Source organism: Hylobates moloch, unplaced genomic scaffold (assembly GCF_009828535.3).
Source record: "Hylobates moloch isolate HMO894 unplaced genomic scaffold, HMol_V3 SCAFFOLD_12, whole genome shotgun sequence".
Lineage (NCBI taxonomy): Eukaryota > Metazoa > Chordata > Mammalia > Primates > Hylobatidae > Hylobates > Hylobates moloch.
The window spans coordinates 95408994-95433780 of record NW_026652287.1 but is presented as its reverse complement, the minus strand read 5'-3'; the positions used below and the strand labels follow the sequence as shown (position 1 = coordinate 95433780).

Genomic DNA, 24787 nt, shown 5'->3' with positions numbered 1-24787 from the left:
TTCAAAAACCAGATATGGCTTTACTAAATAACCTTACATTAAGGTAGTTAAATATAAACTGGAATCTAGTGGAATATAAAAAGTAGTTAGTTGCAGTGTTATTAATACTAGAAGTAAGCCAGGTGCAGTGGCTCATGCCTATAATCCCAGCACTTTGGGTGGCCGAGGCAAGCAGACCACCTGAGGTCAGTTCGGGACCAGCCTGGCAAACACGGCGAAACCCTGTCTCTACTACAAATACAAAAATTAGCTGGGTGTGGGTGTGGGGGCCTGTAATTCCAGCTACTTAGGAGGCTGAGGCAGGAGAATCACTTGAACCTGGGAAGCAGAGGTTGCAGTGAGCCGAGATCACATCACTGCACTCCAGCCTGGGCAAAAGCAACTCCGTCTCAAAAAAAAAAAAAAAAAAAGTGCTAGAAGTAACGGAGGATGGAAGAAAGAAATACTGGAATAAAACTTCTAGCTTTTTTATTCCAGTTGTTTTAAAACAACTGACAAATGAGCAGAAAAAGGCACAATTACATACACACTGTACAATTCCACATATATATAATAGTTCAAAATTAGGCAAGAAAACTAGTTTAGGGATGCATAATTAGGTAGTAAAGACATAAAAGCAAATGCAAATCCTTTCGTACTTGCAGTGCTGATAAGCTAAATATATTTCAAAATTCAGACATCATTACTATTTCTCTAAGACCTGGCAAACTGACCCCAAAAGCCAAGATGGTGGCTCACTAGAGGCAGGCTGCTGTAACTGGAAAGCAGTGTATTGCTGCTATGGTTTGAATGTATCCCCCAAAGATAATGTATTGGGAATTTCATCCCCAATGTGATGGTGTTGGGAAGTGGGACCTAATGGGAGGAGTTTGGGCCATGGAGGCACCACTCTCATCAATGAATTCATGCCATTATCTCAGGAGTGGGTTCCTTGAAAAGGAAGAGTTTGACCGCTTCTTGCTCTCTCTCTCAAACTTCTCATTGCTCTTCTGCCTAATGCCATGGGATGATGCAGCAAGAAGACCCTCACAAGATGCCAGTCCCTCAATCTTCCCACCCTCCAACACTGTGAGAAATCAATTTCTGTTCTTTATAAATTACCTAGTCTCAGGTATTCTGCGGTAGCAGCACAAAACGGACTAAGAAAATGAGACTGAGCATCTTCTGGAATACTGACAATATTCAATATCTTGAGGAGTGAGGTTACGTAGCTTCTACAATTGAGAAGTTGTGTTTTTATGCTTTGTGCATTTTGTGTTAATATTTCAAATTTTAAAGGGCTAAGAACGGCCAGGTGCAGTGGCTCACGCCTGTAATCCCAACACTTTGGGAGGCCAAGGCAGGAGGATCACTTCAGGTTAGGAGTTCAAGACCAGTCTGGCCAACATAGTGAAACCCCATCTCTACTAAAAATACAAAAATTAGCTGGGCATGGTGACACACACCTGTAGTCCCAGCTATTTGGGAGGCTGAGGCAGGGGAGTCACTTGAACCCAGGAGGCAGAGACTGCAGTGAAATGAGATCACACCACTGTACTCCCGTCTGGGCCACAAAGTCTCAAAAAAAAAAAAGGGGGGGGGGGGTTGTGGGGGAGGTCTTAAAAAAAATTTAGCTCTATAGCTCTAGAATCCTCAGTATGAGCTACCTTTCTTCTAGAGCCGAATTAAGTAGTCTGAAACAATGAACAAGTATGTTACAAACTTAGTGGAGTAGCAAAAAAAAATCAATTTGCTCTTCACAACAACCTTCTTATATAAATGTGTCAAAGTTGTCAGACTCAAACAGAGCTAGGGAAAGCCATGAAGAGAGGGTTCTCATGCTTATACGCCTGATAATGAAAATGACTATGAAAACCATAACCTTGCACAAAGCCCACTGCAACCTTACACCAAAAAAATACTTCTGCAAGGACATCTGCCCAACAACTGCCTGCCCAACCTCCAACTGGCGTCACTCTTGTTTAATTAATCTTTGAAGCCAAGGATAATTATTTCAAAACAATTATGTCATCCTCATTTTCGTCTTTAAAAACCTCTGTCTTCCTTACCTCCCTGAATATGCACAAGTTTACTATGGCATTCCCACTGCAATGCTCTATTACCAAACATCATTTTCTTTTAGAGAGCCTCTGTTTGTTATTTAGGTTGACAAGTAACAAGCTTATTTTAAAATTCAAACTTTGCAAACTGACCCTTACAGGCCAATCAATTTTTTTAAAGAAAGTTTCTTGGTCATACCAACCTAATACGTTATTTACACAGAAAAATGAAGGTACAGGGGAATTCATTTTTTACTTATGCAGGTTGTAACAGCACAGGCTAATTCTGGGACTAGTAATTTGTTAACAATCACTTTTTAATTCTATCGCTTCCTGATCAAAGGAGATTAAGGTACTCCTTTGATGGCCCAGTTGTGCTATGTGGTTTTTTGATTTGTTCCGGAAAGTTCAACCTAGAGTCCATTTCTTCATCTCCCTAGTATCATGATTTTTCCACATCCTCTCTGCTTAAACTATTAAAAATGGATTGTTGCCTTAAACTAAGAACCCTGATCAATAAAATAACAGGGGTCAAAAGAGGGGTACTGAAATAATGAAACCTAAAATGCTGCACTAGCTTAGTGGAAGAGGTAAAAGGGTAGATATTAAAAATCCCAAGGTTGCAGGCTGAAATTATTATGCAGTGACTAAACATTAAGTCAAATTTTCACCTACCATACCTTGAAAGGCAGACCACGTACCAAACAAGTTGTAGAATTAGGAGAAAATGAAAGGAAAAAGAGAAGACATTGGTATATGTTGGCTAGTGTTGGAATTTACAAAAATTTCAGCAAATTCTCAAAAAAGAGAAATAACTAATTCTAGAGGTAGTCCCCCAAGCAGACTGCTACAGTTCGTTCTCCAAGTTCACATAAGAGTCACGAATTTGGAAATAATAGATTCTGTTCATTTGTAGCAGTGAACCTAGAGATCAGAAGGCCCATGTTCTAGTCCCATAAATTCCTCAAATTAACTTGGCATTTATGCTCTTAATCTCAGCTTCCTTTGGGATAAGAATCTTGCTTCTGGGGAGCTCATAAAGTGTTAATAGAAGCAGCAACTCCTAAAACTGGTTCTAAGATATTTAAAGAACTGGACAAAACATTTCCCAAAGAAAAGCACACTGAAAATGAGATATTCTAAATTCTAGCCTTTAAAAATCTTTTGCTCTCCTTATGGCTTTGGCTAGGATACAAAGAAAAGTATGTTTACCCTTACTAAGGAACATAGTAAATTTAAACCAGGTCTTAATGTAAAAATAAACTGTAAAAATTTCTAACAGTAAGTAAAAGCCAAAAGCAGAATATGTGAATCGCCTGGGTGCAGTGCCTCATGCCTGTAATCCCAGACTTTGGGAGGCCGAGGCAGGCGGATCACCTAAGGCTGGGAGTTCAAGACCAGCCTGACCAACATGGAGAAACACCATACCTACTAAAAATTAAAAATAAATAAATAAATAAATAAATAAATAAATAAATAAAAAATAGCTGGGCGTGGTGGCGCATGCCTGTAATCCCAGCTACTCGGGAGGCTGAGGCAGGAGAATTGCTTGACCCTGGGAGGCGGAGGTTGCGGCGAGCCAAGATTGCGCACCATTATACTCCAGCCTAGGAAACAAGAGCAAAACTCCCTCTCAAAAAAAAAAAAAAAAGTATGAGAATCATGGAAGGATATCTAATGCTATGATTTTTATTCTCCTCCACATGTGCTTTCACACTCACTGAGTATGTAGAGAAAAGGGCTAATAAGGTGGTATCTCAAAGGAGGTGGGAGGATTAACACTGAAAAGAAGATCCTTAAAGCAGTGTTTGAGCTAACAATTTAAAAAAATTTTTAAAAGGAAAATACTGTATCGAAGAAAGAGTATTTCTTCCTTGAAGAACAGAGATAAAAACATAAGAATAGGGAGAAGCTGGGCAAATCCTGGCATTTGCCAATCCCGGCATTTTGCCATGTTCTTTATGCAACATGGAAAAAATGTTAGAGTGTTAGGCTTGTTTGGCTATTTTTCTCATCAGGTAAGTAATTTCCTGAGATGTGAAGAGCGATTTGGAAGAGCCTGAATAAGCACTGCATTTGTGGCACTAATCCCAGAATTGGGGTGAGAAGGGGACAGAATGACAAATATTTGTTGGATACTTAATAAATTCCAGGCACTATCACATAATTTACATTTCTCAAAATAAACTAGATACCATTAACCCTATTACAGTCAAGAAACTTGGGTATTCAGGTCATAGATTTACCTAAGACTCTAAGTCAAAACTGCCTGAACCCCAAAGTGTGTTTTCTTCATTATCCCACACCTCCTACCTAAGTGTGAGTAACATCAAGAGTATTCTGGGCCGGGCACAGTGGCTCATGCCTGTAATCCCAGCACTTTAGGAGGCCAAGGTGGGCAGATCACCTGAGGTCAGAAGGTCGAGACCAGCCTGGCCAACATGATGAAGCCCCGTCTCCACTAAAAAAAATCTGAAAATTAGCCAGCATGGTGACACACGCCTGTAATCCCAACTACTCGGGAGGCTGAGCTTATAGTGATCTAAGACTGCACCACTGCTCTCCAGCCTGGGTGACAGAACGAGTAAGACTCTGTCTCAGTAAATAAATAAATAAGTAAATAAGTATTCTGCTTTGCACTTCTGTTCACAGGATTAGAGATCTTAAAGAGAATATCTGAAAATCAAATAATAAGGAAGTTAAGGATATAGATGAGAGAAGAATTAAAGCTGCAGACACAGGGTCCAGGCAGGAGGAAGGGAAATGAAACCTTGAAGAACGATGAAATGGAAGAATATTTTTATATCAAACAACATATATAGGCTGGGCACGGTGACTCACACCTGTAATCCCAACACTGTGGGAAGCCGAGGTGGGCGGATCATGAGGTCAAGAGATCGAGACCATCCTGGCAAATACAGTGAAACTCCGTCTCTACTAAAAATAATCGCTTGAACCCGGGGAAGCGGAGGTTGCCGTGAACCAAGATCACGCCACTGTACTCTAGCCTGGGCGATAGAGTGAGATTCCATCTCAAAAAAAAAAAAAAAAAAAAAAAAAAAAAGCATATATATTAGAAATAAAAAGAAATTTTTTTTAAAAATACAAAAATTAGCCAGGTGTGATAGTGTACATCTGTAGTCCCAGCTACTCAGGAAGCTGAGAGCACTCCGAGTGCTTGAGCAAGGGGGTTGGGATGCGACCGTGCCACTGCACTCCAGCCTGGACAACAGAGGAAGACTCTCTTTTATTTTTTATTTTTTTCCCAGACGAAGTCTCACTCTGTCGCCCAGGCTGGAGTGCAATGGTGCAATCTTGACTCACTGCAACCTCCGCCTCCTGGCTTCAAGTGATTCTCCTGCCTCAGCCTCCCGAGTAGCTGAGATTACAGGTGTGTGCCAACATGCCTGGCTATTTTTTTTTGTATTTAGTAGAGATGGGGTTTTACTGTGTTGGCCAGGCTGGTCTCAAACTCCTGACCTCAGGTTACCCACCCACCTTGGCCTCCCAAAGTTTTGGGATTACAGGCGTGAGCCACCATGTCTGGCAGACTCTGTCTAAAAAAGGGTTGGGCACAGTGGCTCATGCCTATAATCCCAGCACTTCAGGAGGCCGAGGCGGGCAGATCACCTGAGGTCTAGAGTTCGAGACCAGCCTGGCCAACATGGCAAAACTCCGTCTCTACTAAAAATACAAAAAGCAGCCAACTGTGGTAGCACACGTCTGTAATCCCAGCTACTCGGGAGGCTGAGGTAGGAGAATGGCTTGAATGGCTTGAAACTGGGAGGCGGAGGTTGCAGTGAGCCGAGATCGTGCCACTGCACTCCAGCCTCGGTGACACAGCAAGACTCCACCTCAAAAAAAAAAAAAAAACACAAAAAACATTAGCCGGGCGTGGTGGCGGGTGCCTGTAATTCCAGTTAACGAGGAGGCTGAGGCAGAATCGCTTGAACCCAGGAGGCAAAGGTTGCAGTGAGCCGGGATTGCACCACTGCACCCCAGCCTGAGCAACAGAGAGAGACTCTGTCTCAAAAAAAAAAGTATAAGTCTGGTAATAAATTTCAGTATTTAGACATGAAAGAGGACTGTTATGTTGGTGGCAACTGTCTATATAGAAGGCACGGTCAGGTTCCAGAGGAAGAATCACTTCTGCTCTTGGTAGAAACACATAATGGGCAATGGGAAATGCAAAGAATGCTGAATGGTGTGAATTTACTGAGTAAGAGGCAAGAAGACAACATGAGAGTCTCCACTCAAGAGTCTACAAACAGAGACAGAATTCTGTTAAAGGAAATACAGAAAATATTCTATAAAGAAGTTATTAGAGAAAGGTCACAAAGAATAATGAGCACAGATGAGGGAGGAGGATGGTGGCTGGGGGATGGTCAGACAGACTTGGAGCTGGAGGAGGACTGGACTGACAGAGATTAACATACAGCACCAGAAAGCATAGGGGACTCTGGGAGTATATACCTGAGGTAGTCACTGGTAAAGACGAGAAAGCAAAGGGACTTGGGAATTAAAGTGATAGAAGGAACTGGCCTCCAAATTCTGAATGTGATTCCAAAAAACCACAGGCTAGGAGCAGTGGCTCACACGTCTTATCCCTGCACTTTGGGAGGCTGAGGTGGGAGGATCACTTGAGCTCAGTAGTTCAAAATCAGACTGAGCAACACAGCGAGACTTCGTCTCTACAAAAAAATTAAAAATCAGCCGGGCATGGTGGCCCACACCTGTAGTCCCAACTACCTGGGAGGGCTAAGGTGGGAGGATCACTTAAGCCTGGGAGATTGAAACTACAGTGAGCCGTGGTTGCACCACTGTGCTCCAGCCTGGATGACGGAGTGAGACCCTGTCTTTAAAAAACAAACAAAACAAAAAACAACAACAAAAAAAATCACAATGAGAAGTCATCAACGGCAAGAGACCTGGCTTCTCTCAGCCCTGATTTGACTAGTCACAGAAAACTGGCTGCACATTTTGGCTGCCCTAGGATATTTCCTCAGGTGTTTTCTTATGAGCTAACAGAGTGGCTTGGCAATAGTTTCCAGTCAGTTACAACAGTACTCCTACCATGCTCTAAGCAGGTCATTTCCCATCTTCTTTCTTTGAATTCCCAAGATAGAAACATGAAACAGCTGACCCAAAGAAAGCACTCGACAATAGTTTGTAAAATCAATTTCAAAATAAGATATATTTTAAAAGAACATACCTTGATATGTCTTCCCATCTATTTCAACTTCATAGGACTCCATAACTTCTTGGATGGCCTCACCAACATCACACAGACGAACATCAATTCCAGCACACTAAAAAAAGAGTAACGTATACTTTATTATTCAAAGTGCAAAATTTTCATAGCAACTTAATTTTGTAACATTTAAAAATAAGGGACAATCAGAAAAACTGCTTTGTACATTGTAACTTCCTGTTTAAAATACTTTGCAGAGGATTATGGGAGGATAGTGAAGTATTAAGCACCAGGAATCTGCCTCCCTAAATAGACAAGTGCACTGACAAAATCTGTCTAATGTAACTACTTGGGAACTCTGGAGTCTACTGAAGCCTTGCAACTTCCAGGGGAAAAACGGGATGGTCAAGTGTGGTTAATTTCCATCCATTTTAGCTCTCAGCACAGTAGCAGCACTACTACATACCGTTCCATAAGCTCGTGGTTGGCTCGTGTTCCTGGAGCAACATGCACACAGCTTGGGGGTATCACAGTGGGCAAAACAGTCTACGTCCTAAACATCAGGGATCTGTGCTTTGATCCCTGGTTGCTGCTTCTGGTCACACAGGTGCAGATATAGAAGTGGCCACTGTTGTTGCATCTCCCCTCATAGTTGCAAACCTCAGCCCTTACACACCCCTGTGGCTGAAGTGACTTTCAGCGGATTTAAATGGTGAGCACCCCTTTCCCCTCCACTCCCTCACACTCAGCATGGCCTCCAGCCCACACTCATTTTTCTTTTTCTCCCCAATTCGGGGCCCAGATATTAAAGACTAGGTCACTCAAAAACAAATGCATGTATGAGAAAAGTGTAAAGTGAGCGCACATGCCCAGGGAAAGAACTGAGAAAACCTGAAGTTTACGCCTCAGGTGGATCCTTGGCGGAGATTGGTTACAAGAATCAAAAACAAAAAAACCAACACAAAAAATCTAAAAGAAATGCTAGGGAAGGGGGAATATCTGATTTTCAGAATTACCATATTACATTGAAATAGGCAGTGTTCAACACAAAGTCACAAGGCATACAAGGAAATAAGAACACCCATCAAAGGAAAATAATAAATCGACAGAAACTATCCCTGAAAAAAAACCTGATGGCAGATCTACCACTAGATAAAAGCTTCAACTCTTCTAAAGATGCTTAAAAAATTAAAGGAAGATATTGAGAGAGCCAAAAAAAAAAATGTATGAACAAAATGAAAATATCAAAAAATAGAAAACCTAAAAGAAAAAAAAATTTCTGGAGCTGAAAAGTACAGTGACTGAAATGAAAAATTCACAAGAACAATTCAAAAGTATTTGAGCAGGCAAAAAAAAGAACCAGCAAACCTGAAGATAAGGACAAGGGAAATCACCAAGTCTAAGAACAAAAAAGATTAAAGTGAACAGAACCTCAGAGACCTGCATATCAAGTAGACCAATATATGCATTATGGAAATTTTCAGAAGTAGAAAGGTGAACAATATTTGAAAAAGTAATAGCTGGAAACTCCCCAAATTTGATGAAATACAAGAATATAACATCCAAGAAGTTCAAAGAACTCCAAAAAAGATGAACTCAAAGAAATACACACACACACACACACACACACACACACACGATAATCAAACTTTCTGAAGGACAAAGGAGGAAACCTGAAAGCAACAAGAAAGAAGTGATTCACTATATAAAAGGGATGCTCAATTAGAATTCAAGCACATTTCAAACTAGAAACTTTGGAGGCTAGAAGGCAGCAGTGCAACATATTCAAAGTGCTAACTAAAAGAAAAAAAGCTGTCACCCATGAATCCTATCTGGGAAAACTGTCCTTCAAAAGTGAGAAATCAGGCTAGGTGTGGTGGCTCATGTCTGTAATCCCAGCACGCTGGAAGGCCAAAGTGGGAGGATCACTTGAACCCAGGAGTTCAAAACCAGCCTGGCCAACAAAGTGAGACCCCCATCTCTACAAAAAAGTTTTAAAAATTAGCAAGGTATTGTGGCACACGCCTATAGTCCCAGCTTCTTGGAGAACTAAGGTGGGAGGATTTCCTGAGCCCAGGAGGTCGAGGCTGCAGTGAGCAATTATCATACCACTGCGCTCCAGCCTGGGCAACAGAGCAAAACCTTGTTTCGATTTGGAAAAAACAAAAAACAAAAAAAAAAAAAACTGTATTAAAAAAAAAGTGAGGGGGAAATTACGATTCCCAGATAAAAGCTGATGGAGTTCATTACTACTAGACCAGGCCTGCAAGAAGTGCTCAAGAAACGCCCTGCAAAGGATACTATGCAGTAACTTGAAGCCATATGAATTTTTTAAAAATCTCAATAAAGTAAAGTAAATGGCCAATTGTAACAACCAGAATTATTCTAACAAACACTATTTCACTAATTGTTTTCCACATGACTTAAGGAACTAATATATTTACTTTTTTTTTTTTTTTTTGAGACGGAGTCTTGCTCTGTCACCAGGCTGGAGTGCAGTGGTGCAATCTCAGCTGACTACTACCTCCATCTCCTGGATTCAAGCCATTCTCCTGCCTCAGCCTCCTGAGTAGCTGGGACTACAGGCACGCACCACTACGCCCAGCTAATTTTTGTACTTTTAGTAGAGACAGGGTTTCACTACGTTGGCCAGAACGGTCTCAATCTCTTGATCTCGTGATCCACCCGCCTCGGCCTCCCAAAGTGCTGGGATTACAGGTATGAGCCACTGTGCCCGGCCAAAATTACTTTAATTCTAAAAGTATTATTATAACTTTGGTTTATAATTCCATATTCTATTTTTTACATAATTCTAGAGACTAATGCATTTAAAAGAATTATTAGGCTGGACACAGTGGCTCACGCCTGTAATCTCAACACTTTGGGAAGCCAAAGTGGCAGGATGGCTTGTGACCAGGAGTTCCAGACCAGCCTGGGCAAGATAGCAAGACCCCGTATCTACAAAAAATTTAAAATATTATTTATTTTTTTAAATTAGCTGGGTGTAGTGGTACATGCCTGTGGTCCCAGCTACTTGGGAGCTGAGGCAGGAGGTTTGCTTGAGCCCAGCAGGTCAAGGCTGCAGTGAACTGTGTTCATACCACTGTATTCCAGCCTGGGTAACAAGGGAGACCTGTCTCAAAAAAAAAAAAAATCCCTACAAAGGAAAACCTTGAACCTGATGGCTTCCACTGGTTAATTCTACCAAACATTTAAAGAACTAATACCTCCTCAAACTTTTCTAAAAACCTGAAGAGAATACTTTCTAAGTCATTACATGAAACCAGCATTACTCTGATACCAAAGCCAGGCAAAGACACTATAAGAAAACTACAGGCCAATATTCTTATGAATACTGATGCAAAATCCTTAACAAAATATTAGCAAACCAAATTCAACTGCATATTAAAAGGAATACACACCATGACTTAGTGGGATTTATTCCTGAAATTCAAAGATGGTTCAACATAAGAAAAACAGATCAATCTAATACACATTAACACAATGAAGAAAAATAACCATATGACTGTCTGAACTGATGCAGAAAAAGCATGACAAAATTCAACACCCTTTCATGATGAAAGGCTCAACAAATTAAGAACAGAAGTAAACCACCTCAACGTAATAAAAGCCATCTATGGAAAAACCTACAGCTAACGTCATACTCAATGGTCAAAGACGGAAAGCTTTCCTCTAAGATCACAAACAAGGCAATGAAGTATATCCATTTTTGCCGTTTTTACTCAACATAGATCAGAACAATCAGGCAAGAAAAATAAAAAGGCATCTAAATTGGGATGGAAGTAAAACTATCTTTGTTCACAGATTATATGATCTTACCTATGGAAAACTCTAAAGATTCCACACAAAAGTGTCAGAATAAATTAATTCAACCAAGTACAGGATACAAAGTCAAAACATAAAAATCAGTTGCATTTCTACACACTAAAAATGAACAATCTGAAAAGGAAATCACAAAAACAATTCCATTAACAATAACTAAAAAAAGAAAAAAAAAAACCTTAAGAATTAACCCCAAGAAGGTGAAACACATTAAAACACATGTACAATGAAAACTATAAAATGTTGCTGAAATAAATTAAAGACATAAATGGAAACACATGTGATAGGTTTGACTCTGTGTCCCCACCCAAATCTCCTCTCGAATTGTAATCCCCATGTGCAGAGACAGGGAGGTGATAGGATCACGGGGGTGGTTCCCCCATGTTGTTCTCATGATAGGAAGTTCTCACGAGACCTGATAGTTTTATAAGCGCCTGGCATTTCCCCTGCTTGCAGTTCTCTCTCCTGCTGCCATGTGAAGAAGGTCTTTGCTTTCCCTTTGTCTTCTGCCTTGATTCTAAGTTTCCTGAGGCCTCCCCAGTCATGTGGAACTGTGGATAATTAAACTTCTTTCCTTTATGAATTACCCAGTCTCAGGTATTTCTTTATAGCAGCGTGAAAATGGACTAACACAACATCTCATGTCTATGAATTAGAAGACTTAATATCGTTAAAATGTCAATACCATCTGAAGCCATCTACACATTCAACACAATCCCTATCAAAATCCATTTGGTGGTTTTTGCAGGAAAAAAAAAATCCTAAATTCATATGGAATCCCAAGACATCCTAGATAGCCAAACAATTTTGAAAAAGAACAAAGATGGAGAATTTACACTTCTCAACTTCAAAACTTACAACAAAGCTACAATAATCAAAACAATGTGGACATCAGGCGCAGTAGTTCATGCCTGTAATCCCAGCACTCTGGGAGGCTGAGGCAGGAGGACTACTTGAGGTCAGGAGTTCAAGACCAACCTGAGCAACACAGTGAGACTTGTCTCTATAAAAAACAAATAAAATTGATGGGTATGGTGGCACGAGCCTGTAGTTCCAACTACTTATGAGGATGAAGTAGAAGAACTGCTTAAGCACAGGAGGTACAGGCTGCAGCGAGCCAAGATCACGCCACTGTGCTCCAGCTTGGGTGACAGAGCAAGACCCTGTCTCAAAACCAAAACCAAACCAAACCAAAAAAACCCAGTGTGGTACTGGCATAAAGACAGACATATAAACCAATAAAATAAAATGAAGAGCCCAGAAATAAACCCTCACTTACAAAGACAAGTGATTTTTTTTTTTTTTTGGACAGGGTCTTGCTTTGTCACCCAGGCTGGAATGCAGTGGCATAATCTTGCCTCACTGAGGCTTCAACCTCCCCAGGCTCACGTGATCCTCCCACCAGAGCCTCCTGAGTAGCTGGGACCACAAGGGTGCACCATCACACCTGGCTAATTTGTTTAATTTTTGATAGAGATGGGGTCTTGCTATCTTGCCCAGGCTAGACTTTAACTACTGAGCTCAAACGATTCTCCCACCTTGGCCTCCAAAAGGGCTGAGATTATAGGCATGAGGCACTGTGCCTGGCCCAGATGAGTTTTGACAAGGGTGTCAAGACCATTCAAAAGCAAAAGAACAGTCTTAACAAATGGTGCTGGGAAAACTGGACATTCACATGCAAAAGAATGAATGTGGACCCTTACTTAACACCATATAAAAAATTAACTCAAAATGGATCAAAGACCTAAGTTGAAGACCTGAAACTATAAATACCTTAAAAGGAAACAGAGTAAAAGCTTCATGACATTAGATTTAGCAATGATTTACTGGATATGACACCAAAGGCACAGGCAACAAAAAAAAAAATTGACAAACTGGACTTCATGAAAACATTTTATGCTTCAAAACACAATATCCGGAGTAAAAAGGTAACCCACAAAATGAGAAAAAAAAAATTCTCAAATAATATATCTGATACAGGATTAACATCCAGAATCTATACAGAATTCCCAAAACTCAACAACAAACGACTCAATTAAAAAATAGGCAAAGAGCTGGGCATGGTGGCTTATGCCTGTAATCCCAGCACTTTGGGAGGCCAAGGTGAGGGGGTAGCTTGAGCCCAGGAATTCAAGATCAGCGATCAGCATGGGCAACAACACAGCAAGACCCCCAATCTCTACTTTTTTTGTTTTGTTTTGTTTTTTTGAGACAGAGTCTTGCTCTGTCACCCAGGCTGGAGTGCAGTGGCGCAATCTCGGCTCACTGCAAGCTCCACCTCCCGGGTTCACACCATTCTCCTGCCTCAGCCTCCCGAGTAGCTGGGACTACAGGTGCCCGCCACCACGCCCGGCTAATTTTTTTTTGTGGTATTTTTAGTAGAGACAGGGTTTCACCATGTTAGCCAGGATAGTCTCAATCTCCTGACTTCATAATCCACCTGCCTCAGCCTCCCAAAGTGCTGGGATTACAGGCGTGAGCCACCGCGCCCGGCCTTTTTTTTTTTTTAATTAAAAAATAAATAAAAATGGGCAAAAAACTTGAATAGACATTTCTCCAAAGATTAAAAAAAAACTACCTAGAAAATAATGTGTTGGCAAGGAAATGGAAAAATTGGAGCCCTTCCTTGCGTACTGTTGGTGGGAATGAAAATGGTACAGCCACCATGGAAAGCAGTAGAGAAGATACTCAAAAAGTTTAAAATGATATAATTACCAGATGATTCCCAAATCCACTTCTGGGTATATACCCAAGAATTGAAAACAGACCTTGAAGAGATATCTGTACACCCATACTCATAGCAGCAATATTCACAATAGCTAAAACATGGGAGCAATCCAAGTGTCCATCAGTGGATGAATGGATAAACAAAAATGTGGTATATACACACAATAGATTATTTGGCCTTAAGAAAGTAAATTCTGACATATGCTACAACAAAAGTGAACCTTGAGTATATTGTGCTAAGTGAAATAAACCAGTCACAAAATAACAAATACTATATGAGGTACTTACAGCAGTCAAAACCATATATAGTAGAATGGTGGTTGCCAGGATAGGGGGAGAAGAGGAAATTGGGAGTTACTGTTTCATGAGTATAGAGTTTCAGTTTTACAATATGAAGAGTAAACAGAGATGAATGGTGATAACGGCTGCACAATATTATGAACGTACTTAATACCAATGAACAACATACTTAAAAATGGCCGGGTGCAGCGGCTCACGCCTGTAATCTCAGCACTTTGGGAGGCCAAGGTGGGCAGATCACTTGAGGTCAGGAGTTTGAGACCAGCCTGGCCAACATGGTGAAACCCCATCTCTACTAGAAATACAAAAATTAACCAGGAGTGGTGGTGGGTGCCTCTAATCCCAGCAACTCGGGAGGGTGAGGCAGGAGTATCACTTGAGCCTGGGAGGCAGAAGTTGCAGTGAGTCAAGATCGTGCCACTGCACTCCAGCCTGGGCAACAGAGTAAGACTCCATCTCAAAAAAAAAAAAAAAATTTAATGTGGTAAATTTTATGCAATGTCTATTTTAACTGCACCCCCCCCACCCCCCGCCAAAAAAAAAAAAAAAAATAGGGTGGGTGGGGAAAAGCTGGGCTGTACCAGAGCTTGGTGGACAGAGAGGGATGAATCAGTTGAGCACAGAGGATTTTGGTGGCTATGAAAATACTCTGTATGATACTATAATGGTAGATGTGTGTCATTATATATTTGTCAAACCCCTTAGAATGTATATTACTAAGAATGAACCCTAATGTAAACTATGAACTTTGAATAATTGTCATGTGGTCAATGTTGGTTCAAATGATTTTAACAAATAAACCTGTGTGGTGGGGATGCTGACAATGGAGGAAGTTGGGGATGGGTGGGTATATGGGAAATCTCTGTACTTTCTGCTCAGTTTTACTATGAACCTAAAATTGTTCTAAAAAAGAACCACAAAAAAACCACTGCCAACTGACAGGCAAAAATAGATCCAAACTCTGTTTTAATAAATTTTAGCAAAGTTCAAGGGAAAAAAACAAACAGACAAACAAAAAACAACCTTTGGTACACAATCATACAATTACCCGCTTAAAACCATAAGGGCAATGGATCAATTTTATTCGTCTTAATTACCCAAAGACCTTAAATAGGCCTTAAAAGTGCTTAAATGCTGTTAAGTGTTTAAAAGACCTTAAAGTGCTCAAAATACTTGGAATGAAATGGTGCTTACAGTTCACATACCTTTATTCCTGTGTTAGTAGCATCTTTTACAGCTTTTAATAACGTATCATATTTGGGATTAAAAGTAACAGTAAAAGCACAGTCAATAATCCTACCTGAAAGAGAAAATTCTTCTTTTAATTTTACTTATCAGCTAGTCAATTTATCTACTTTACAGCATTTAATCTATTAATCTTGCTCGTTTAACAGAAAAATAGAAGGCTCAGATGAAGGCTGCACTCCAAATACCCAAAGATCATTCATAATCAGAGACAAAATGTAGAAGTATATAAAGGATTCAGAATAGAAAGAATTACAGGGTTAGTATATATTCCTCCAAGACAGCACCAGTTCAGTGCTCACCCTGGCAGTTATACAAACATATAAACAGAAACAAAACAAATACAAGAAAAGACTAGGGAAATGAGAAATAGCAACGCAGGGCAGAGTATACGGGGCTCTGAATATACTGTTACTTTTCCAAGGTAGTGAAACCTTAGGTAAGTATTTATTCTAAGCTTGCTTTCTCACTTGTAAGTAAGATAACGAGGTGCTTACCTAATCAGGTTTTGGAGAGAATTCAGAAAAGCAAACATGTATATAAAGTCTGATAAACTTAAATATTCTAAATAAATGTTATTATTTGAATAAAAGAGGTATGAAACAATGACCTAAAGGTAGGATAATGTCTTTCATGCCTTGATACAAAGAGTAATAAACCTCAACTACCCAACAGTTTTCATTTTATTCCACTTAGTAGTATGCTTTCAAGTAAATTTCACAACTGCCTCTCTCTCCTTATAAGTGCACTAAAATTTTTTTTAAAATCTGCCTCAACACACCTTTACTAATGAAGTGAGGAAGCAAGAACAAAATTTGGGAGTTCAGTATTTATCACTCCATTTAACAGAGACAAAAACTAGTTTTTCAGGAGGAGGCTGGGGTAGGAATTTTCTGCAAGAATTTACCACTTATATGTGTTCCAAAGTCTATTTTACAGATGTCATCATACTGTAATACTGTTGTGTCACCAGCATTGGGAGTATAATGGGCAGCACAATTATTGAGAGAACATCCAGTAGGAAATGCCAGGCCTGCATTTAATCCATTCTCTTTTATTAACTTGCGGGAACAGTCTTCTAACTTTTCACTAAAACAAAAAAGCAAAGGGAACTTGTTTACTTTTACATTCTTACTTTTATATATTAATACCATATAGTTCATCAAATCCAGAAAGTTTACTAAAAACCTTTAATACTTTCTGGGAATGATCTGAGCACTTTCTCAATATAAATAAATAACAGTTCTCTGATGCTATGAAAATAGCTTATCTTTGGAAGACAAGGAATTTGATTCTGCTAGAAACTCTGAGAAAACACAATCCACTTTTAAATAAACTTACTAGAAAATAAGAGTCTAACTTAGACCAATTGAAATGATGATCTTATTTGTTCGTGTTGTATATTTTTTAAATTGTAGGAATCAGAGAATTACATGTTATACTAACCATTTATCAAAAGGAAAAACTAGAGAAATAATTACTTGAATTGGTTTTGTTACTGTATTATCATCATGTTCTGTATTTGGGCAATTGCTCCAATACTTTCTTATTTCTTAGTATGAATTGTTAGATAGCAAAATAACAGATTTCCAGATAGAAAATAACATCAGTAACGACTACATGTGCACAAAAAAGGGTGGCTGAGGTGCCAATGTGTACTCCTCTTCATGGTTTTCTCATAGTGACACTAAAATAATCTAGAAGACATTTCTACAACCTTTACTTAAAGATTTAGCAAAGCAGTAATGAAAGCCAAACATTATAATTGGAGAGTTAGTACTTAAAAAACATTTTTTATCATGTTCTTACAAAAAAAGTATTCATTTTACCAGATTTCTATCATTGTCATCCCAGGCTTGATCCAGCTCATTACGTATTTTCTAACTTGTCGATGTGCTTCTGCAGCTTCTCGAAAATCATTCCAAATCTCTTCACTTGCCTGATCTAATGCTTTCTTTTCTTCATTTGTAGTTCTCCAAGCAGCTGTTCGCCTTTAGAGTGGACATAGCATACTATTAGTCATAAAACAGCAGAACAAGCATAAAAGCTGACAACTATACTAAGTAATAAGACAGTTCAAATAAAAATACATTACATATTCAGTTTATGTCAACAAAGTTTCTGAAATACAAAAAGCCAAACACTTGCAACCAACCCAAATGAAATTAAAACTTTTAAGACTCTAAGGGAGGGAAAAAAACCATCATGTAAGATTTCATTTCTATTCAGAGGAACTAATACCCTGACAACACAAAAAGACAATAAAAGAATCAGAAAAGTCTGAAGAGTCCTAGAATCAGAGTAGGTAGGAAAAAGTCATCCTTCCACTTGAGGTCATATATACTTTAGAGACTTCAAAAGAGCACAACAATAATTTGCATTTAATTTTGCCAACAGGGTAACTACTAACCCAAGAAACTGACTTGGAAATCTGCATATACTTCCTCAAAACACATATTACATGCGTGTGCTGGGTTTTTCTAATTGTATACATAAATATAAGAGGTATTCTTCCTTGAAAGACATGGCTCACACTTTACAACTGCCAGTGCTAACGAATTTCTTTTTTAAGAGACAGGGTCTTATTCTGTTACCCAGGCAGATGCAGTGATGTGATCACAGCTCACTACATCCTCAAACTCCTAGGTTCTTCCTGCCTCAGCTTCCCAAGCAGCTGGGAGTATACAGGTGCATACCACCATATTCAGCTAATTTTTAAAAACTTTTTCTTTAAAGAAATGGGGTCTTGCTATGTTGTCCAGGCTGATCTCGAATTCCTGCCCTGAAGTGATCCCCCTGTCTCAGCCTCCTGAGTGGCTGGGATTACAGGCGTGAGCCACCCCATCTGACAGAATTTTTTATTCAGTATCTGAGAATGAGATCCATGACTCCCTGTAAGTAGGAAAAACATTAACTGCCTTAAAACAGTATTTTTTTAAAAAAACTAAACAATTTTCACACATTCTTAAATACCGAATATACAGTTTGCAACTTAGTGATCACTGAGTATAAATTACACAAGTGTAAAAGTGATACCTTCAAGGAATTGCTATTTGCCTCCCCTGCTGTTTTATAAATAAAATTTTATTGCAACATGTGCCTACTCATTTATGTACTGTCTATAGCTGTTTTCATGCTACAATGGCAAAGCTAAGTAACACTCAAGGCCTAAAATATTTACTATACGCCCTTTGAAGAAAAAGTTCACTCAACTCAGCCCTAAACTACAGACCCTGGCCAAGGTGGGAGGGTCACTTGAGGCTAGTAGTTCAAGACCAACCTGACTGTCTCTGACTCTGTCTGTACCAAAAAAAAATTAGCTGGGCATTGGGCTTATCCCTGTAATCCCATCTACTCAGGAGTCTGAGGAAAGAGGATCATTTGAGCCCAGAAGTTCAAGGACACAGTGAGCTATGACTGCACCACTATACTCCCGCCTGGGCAACAGACCAAGACCCTGTCTCTAAAAACATAAAATAAAAAATAAAAATAAATAATAAAGAAAAAAGAAACGGAATTAAAGAAATTCTTTTGCTCAAAGTCTCGAGTTCAAGTTATTAAGTTATTATTGTTAAAGTTATTAATAATAAGAGAAACCCAGCGTCAGGGTCTATAATTCCAGACCCCCCAAAAACTCCTTATAAGTGGACTAAAAATTTTTTTTAAATCTGCCTCAACACACCTTTACTAAGAATATTATTTTCCTACATTTGATCTTATTTTGTTCAGTCAATTAAACAAAAGTATAGCAATTAAAGCCAGGCACAGTGGCTTACTCCTAAAATCCCAACAGTTTGGGAGGCCAAAGTGGGAGGATTGCTTGAGGACAACAGTTCGAGACAATCCAGGGTGACACAGTGAGACCCTGTCTCCACCAAAATATATACATACACACATATACATATATGTATACATACACATATACATTCACACACACATACATACACATACACACGATAGGCCAAGTGCAGTGGCTCATGCCTATAATCCCAGCCATTTGGTAGGCTGAGGCAGGAAGACTGTTTGAGCCCAGAAGTTCAAGGTCAGCCTGGGCAACATAGCAAGACTCCATCTCTACAAAAAGAAAAAACAATTTTAGCCAGGCAAGGTGGTACACGCCTGTAGTCCCAGCTACTTGGGAGATGGGGTAGGAGGATCACTTGAGACCCAGAGGTCAAGGCTGAACTGAGCTAGATCTCACCACTGCACTCCAGCCTGGGTGACAGAATAAGACCCTATCTCAAAACATAGTAACAGCCGGGCGTGGTCGCTCACGCCTATAATCCTAGCACTTTGGGAGGCCAAGGGGGACAGATTGCATGAGCTCAGGAGTTCAAGACCAGCCTGGGCAACATAGCAAAACCCTGTTTCTACTAAAAATACAAAAAGTCACCCAGGCATGATAGTGCACGCCTGTAGTCTCAGCTACTCGGGAGGCTCAGGCACGAGAACTGCTTGAGCCTGGGAGGCAGAGGTTGCAGTGAGCCAAGACTGTACCACTGCACTCCAGCCTGGGTGACAGAATGAGGCCCTGTCTCAAAAAAATAATAACAACAATTAAAATGTATGCATATATCACATAAAGTCCTTCCTCTAAAAACTGGTACTTAAAGGATAAGAAATAAAGCATATTTTAACTCTGCCTATAAGAAGGAACTATAGTTGATTCCCAGTTGATAGAGAAAATTCTTCTTACAGAATAGTATCACCTAATAAATGTAGAATGAATGAAAGAATTAAAAATCCACCATTTTGCAGTTCCCAATGAAATAACCCATAAAAGCAAGGATCATCAATGGATATTAAAAGAATTAAGTGAAAAGTTGTTAAGAAAAGGATATTCCTTTCTTCTCAAGTTTGTATAAACTAGGAAGAACAGGAAGGAAGATAGATATTCCAAATGATACCAAAGTAGCCCCACAGATTACTTGGAAACTGCAAAAAGCAAAAAGTACCCTTAAAGGGAAAAAAAAAAAAAAAAGAGTTGGCTGTCACATTAATCAAAAGGTCAAACACAATAAAACTAACAGTAGGATAGCCTGAGATTACATCTAATGTAGCAGAATATGGTACAATGTGAAGGTCATAATCACTTATTTTATACCTCTGTCAAAAATGTTTAACCTAAATCTAATCTAAGCCCATTAACACCTAATTCCAGTTTGCAGAAAACACAGAAACAGAGAAAAAAGTTTTAACACCCTATAAGGAAACAATCAGAGAAATCCCAGAACATGAGACTTTCTACAACTGCTTGGTTTCTTCAAAGAGATGGAGCATGGAAGAGAAAGAGAAAAAGGTGAGGCCTCTAACCATATGCAATGAGAACCTCAAGTGGATCCTGGTTTTAGAAAGTAAACAAACATTACTATAACTATTAAAAATTAGTTTCAAAGCTACTTGGGAGGATAAGATGGGAGGATAACTTGAGCCCAGAAATTGTAAACCAGCCTGGACAATACAACAATACCCCATCTCAAAAAAAAAAAAAAAAAAAAAAAGGCTTCAAGCTATGTGTGAGAAGAGTGTTCACAACAGTCATCTGGATATACTCAAAACAACTACCCACAACTTAATAATTATAAGAGGAAAAAATTAGTAACAATACACTTGAGAAACTGGCTAATACTTTAAACAAACGATAAAAATTAAACATCACCAATAAGGAGCAAATTGACATCGTATGTCTCTAGATACAACCCCCTGAAAAGGATACTGTATATACATTATCTAGTATTCCAGCCAAAAATGCAGTCTCATCTCAAATGGCTCGGAAAAAAAAAAAAATACTATGCCGGTGTGGTGGCACACGCCTGTAATCCCAACACTTTGGGAGGCCAATGCAGGAGGATTGCTTGAGCACAGAAGTTCCAGGCTACAGTGGGCTATGATCACATCACTGTATTCCAGCCTGGCTGACAGAGTGAGACCTTGTCTCAAAACAAAACAAAAAAAAAAAAAAGAAAAAAAACTATATATATATACAGACTCACCAATTTAACATTTTTCACATTTGCTTTGTATCTGTCTTCGAAGGAGAAAATGGAATGTTATTTGTATATGACAATATGTAGACTTGTCATATTTCATTGAGATAGAGAAGAATAAAATGTGGCAAAACAAAGGAAATCTAGGTGAAAGGTATGTGGGAATTCTTTGTACTATGCTTGTAGCTTTTCTGGAAGTATAAAATTATTTCAAAATAAGAAGTTTTTTGGGTTTTTTTTTGAGACAGAGTTTCCCTCTTGTTGCCCAGACTGGAATGCAATGGTGTGATCTCAGCTCACCGAAACCTCCGCCTCCCAGGTTCAAGAGATTCTCCTGCTTCAGCCTCCCAAGTAGCTGGGATTACAGGCATGTGCCACCACGCCCGACTAATTTTGTACAAAATAAGAAGTTTTTAAAAATACACTTAACCTAGAGTAGTTTCAAAGGTGAGTTATTTGTGATAATTCATTCAATTTCTAATAAAAGTTTATTAATAAAACAATGAAGGAAAGATACAAACTATATGAAATCTGTAAGAATACTGAATCTGATCTATTTGCAAATAGTCAAAACTGGTTATATGAATGTAAAAAGTATTGAGATTTATTAAAAAGCAAACACACCACACTATCTTATACTTATTCTGTATTTCTCCAGGATAACATACAATACTGCAATATTTAAGAAAATTACTTTGAGAAGTATTATAACATGTAATTAATTATCTTCCTTTATTATTTCAAAAACAGAAGTTATTCTACTTATTTAATTTCAACAGAAGCTGAGAGTAAGGAAAAGGAAGCTTTTGGAATTTACAAAATCTAATTTTTTTCATGTATTAAATACCATTTCAAGTGTTCCATAATATTCACATTGTTAAAAGTATTAACAATCTGTTAGCAAGTATAAGAAATCAATGGCTTTCCTCCACTCTAGCAGCAAGTATAAAGAAACAGAAATGGGATTAAAATATTTAATTCACATCACTAACAAAAACCATAAAACACTTAAGAATAAATTTAATTAAAAAGGGCTAGGACCTACCTGAAAAAAAAAAATTGAATAAATGAAAAAGTATCAAAAACATCCCACGACATTGGATAAGACAAGGTGATAAAACTGTCAATTTTCAGAAACTAATACATAAATATAAATGCAATTATGATGAGAATTCTAACAAGGACACGTGTTTGTGTGTGTGTGTGTGTGTAAGGCTATATGACTGAGAGTAGTCAAGAAAAGTATTAAAAAGAATTGTTTGGGATATCAAATCAAAATAGTATTAGCCTAAGAAGAAACAGATCAGTGGAGCAGAGTAAATAATCCAGAAACTGATTCCATTATTCACATGGGAATACAGCATGTGACAAAGGTGGTCATTCGATTCAGTAGGAGGGATTATTTAATAAACAATAAACTGACTCTGCACTGGAAAGAAAAATAAAATTAGTGCTCCCAATCTTACACAAAAAATTCCAGATTAAAGATGTTAATAAAACACAAAATACGTGTTTAAGAAAATCTAAGAGACTACTGCGAACTCAGAAGTTTTGTTTGTTTGTTTTTTTTTTTTGGTGAGACAAAGTCTCGCTCTGTCACCCAGGGTGGAGTGCAGTGGTGCGATCTCAGCTCACTGCAACCTCCGTCTCCTGGGTTCAAGCGATTCTCCTGCCTCAGCCTCCCGAGTAGCTGGGATTACAGGCGTGCACCACTACAAACGGCTATTTTTTTTTTTTTTTGTATTTTTAGTAGAGACGGGGTTTTACCATGTTGGCCAGGCTGGTCTTGAATTCCTGCCCTTAGGTAATCCACCTGCCTCAGCCTCCCAAAGTGCTAGGATTACAGGCATGAGCGAGCCACCACGCCTGGCCGGAACTCAGAAGTATTAAACATGGACACATAATGCATTTAAAAATTTAAAACTTCTGGGAAGAGCAAAAGATATCATAAAGCCTATGATCAAAAGATGCTCAAAATCACTAATAGTGTAAGAACTGCAAATTAATATATTCTTTGATTAATCAATCTCACTCCTAAAAACTTATTTCAGAATATAACTACCAGTACATGAGAGAGAGAGAGAGAAAAAAATACACTACATATCCAGCTACCTATTTACCTAAGGAGGTTTATTGCAGAATGGTTTATAGTGGCAAAAATTATTGCAGACAAAGAAAATGGCCATCAGCTAAAGAATGGTGGAATAAAGTGTGGTACACTGACACCATGGAATATTATGAAGCCATTCAAGATAATAATAGAACTATTCTAACTGACTTGGAGGAACTTCCAACGGTTAGCACTGAATGAGAAAAGGTGGAGGAAAGTGTGCCTATGATTCCATTTTTGTAAAACAAACAATGATCAAACATTCCCTTACATAAACAGACAGATGTATACATATATGAGCATAGAAAAAATATGGAAGGCTACCTGCTAGGTGGTTAACATGGGTCTGGAAGGAAGGAAAAGAAGAGGGAACAAGCAAAAAAAAAAAAAAAAAAATTAAGAGATTATATTTAAAAATAAATGTGATCATATCATATGTACTATAAGAATTTATTAATGTAAAATTATCTGTATCTGTGGCATTTTAAAAATAAGTGCTTTTAAGATAGGGACAACTGACGATTTCAAATTCAAAGAAAAGAAGCCCATGTCATACAATTCCAGAATTTTACACTTATTCCCTAAGAACATTCGTAACTGGAAATGAGGGAGCAGGTGGTAATGTAACAACAGTTATGTTCTTTCTTCTTTTCTTTTTTATGTTTAAAAAAAAAATAAGGGTGTCTTTATAGGCCAAGAAAACGAGCTACAGTAGAAACTTTCTTAACCAACGACTGCAACCACTGGATTAAGCAATACTCTTAATTCCCTCTGTAAAACATACTGATCAATGTCCATGGTATTATAAATATTGTGGGTGACAGGTTATTATTTTGAATAACAGGAACTAGCTTGCTTTATGTTCACTATGCATCTACTCTTCTAAGTGCTATGCATATATCATTCCTCACAATGACCCTGCAGAGTGCCTATTTTATGGATGAGGAAACAAAAGCACAGATGTGATAATTACTTGCCCAAGTCACAAAGCTAATAAATCTCAGAACTGGGATTCAAATGCAGATAGTTTGGTCCCAGCTTCCATGTTCTCAATACGTCTGCATAATGCCACTTCCGCTAAGCATTTTAAATGTATCCTTACAGAACACCTTGAAGAATCAGGTGAATCTGTTCCCAAGACTGTTTAAGTCATCTGTACTTGTTACGGTAATTATGTGATTTAATAATGTTATATTGGCTGGGCACGGTGGCTCACGCCTGTAATCCCAGCACTTTGGGAGGTCGAGGTCGGTGGATCACCTGAGGTTGGGAGTTCAAGACCAGCCTGACCCACGTGGAGGAACCCCGTCTCTACTAAAAATATAAAATTAGCCAGGTGTGGTGG

General features: G+C 38.8%; 1 protein-coding gene across 2 annotated transcripts in view; it reads right to left on the bottom strand.

Moving 5' to 3' along the window:
• METAP2 (methionyl aminopeptidase 2) overlaps positions 1-24787 on the bottom strand; it is a 40307-nt gene that overhangs the window by 2618 nt on the left and 12902 nt on the right. For both annotated transcript variants that reach the window (XM_032170932.2, XM_032170933.2), the window contains exons 5-8: positions 17175-17336; positions 16253-16434; positions 15306-15400; positions 7252-7348 (exon numbers count right to left, since the gene is read on the bottom strand). In XM_032170932.2, coding sequence (XP_032026823.1) covers positions 7252-7348; positions 15306-15400; positions 16253-16434; positions 17175-17336 — 536 coding nt within the window. The remainder of the gene's footprint in view (positions 1-7251; positions 7349-15305; positions 15401-16252; positions 16435-17174; positions 17337-24787) is intronic.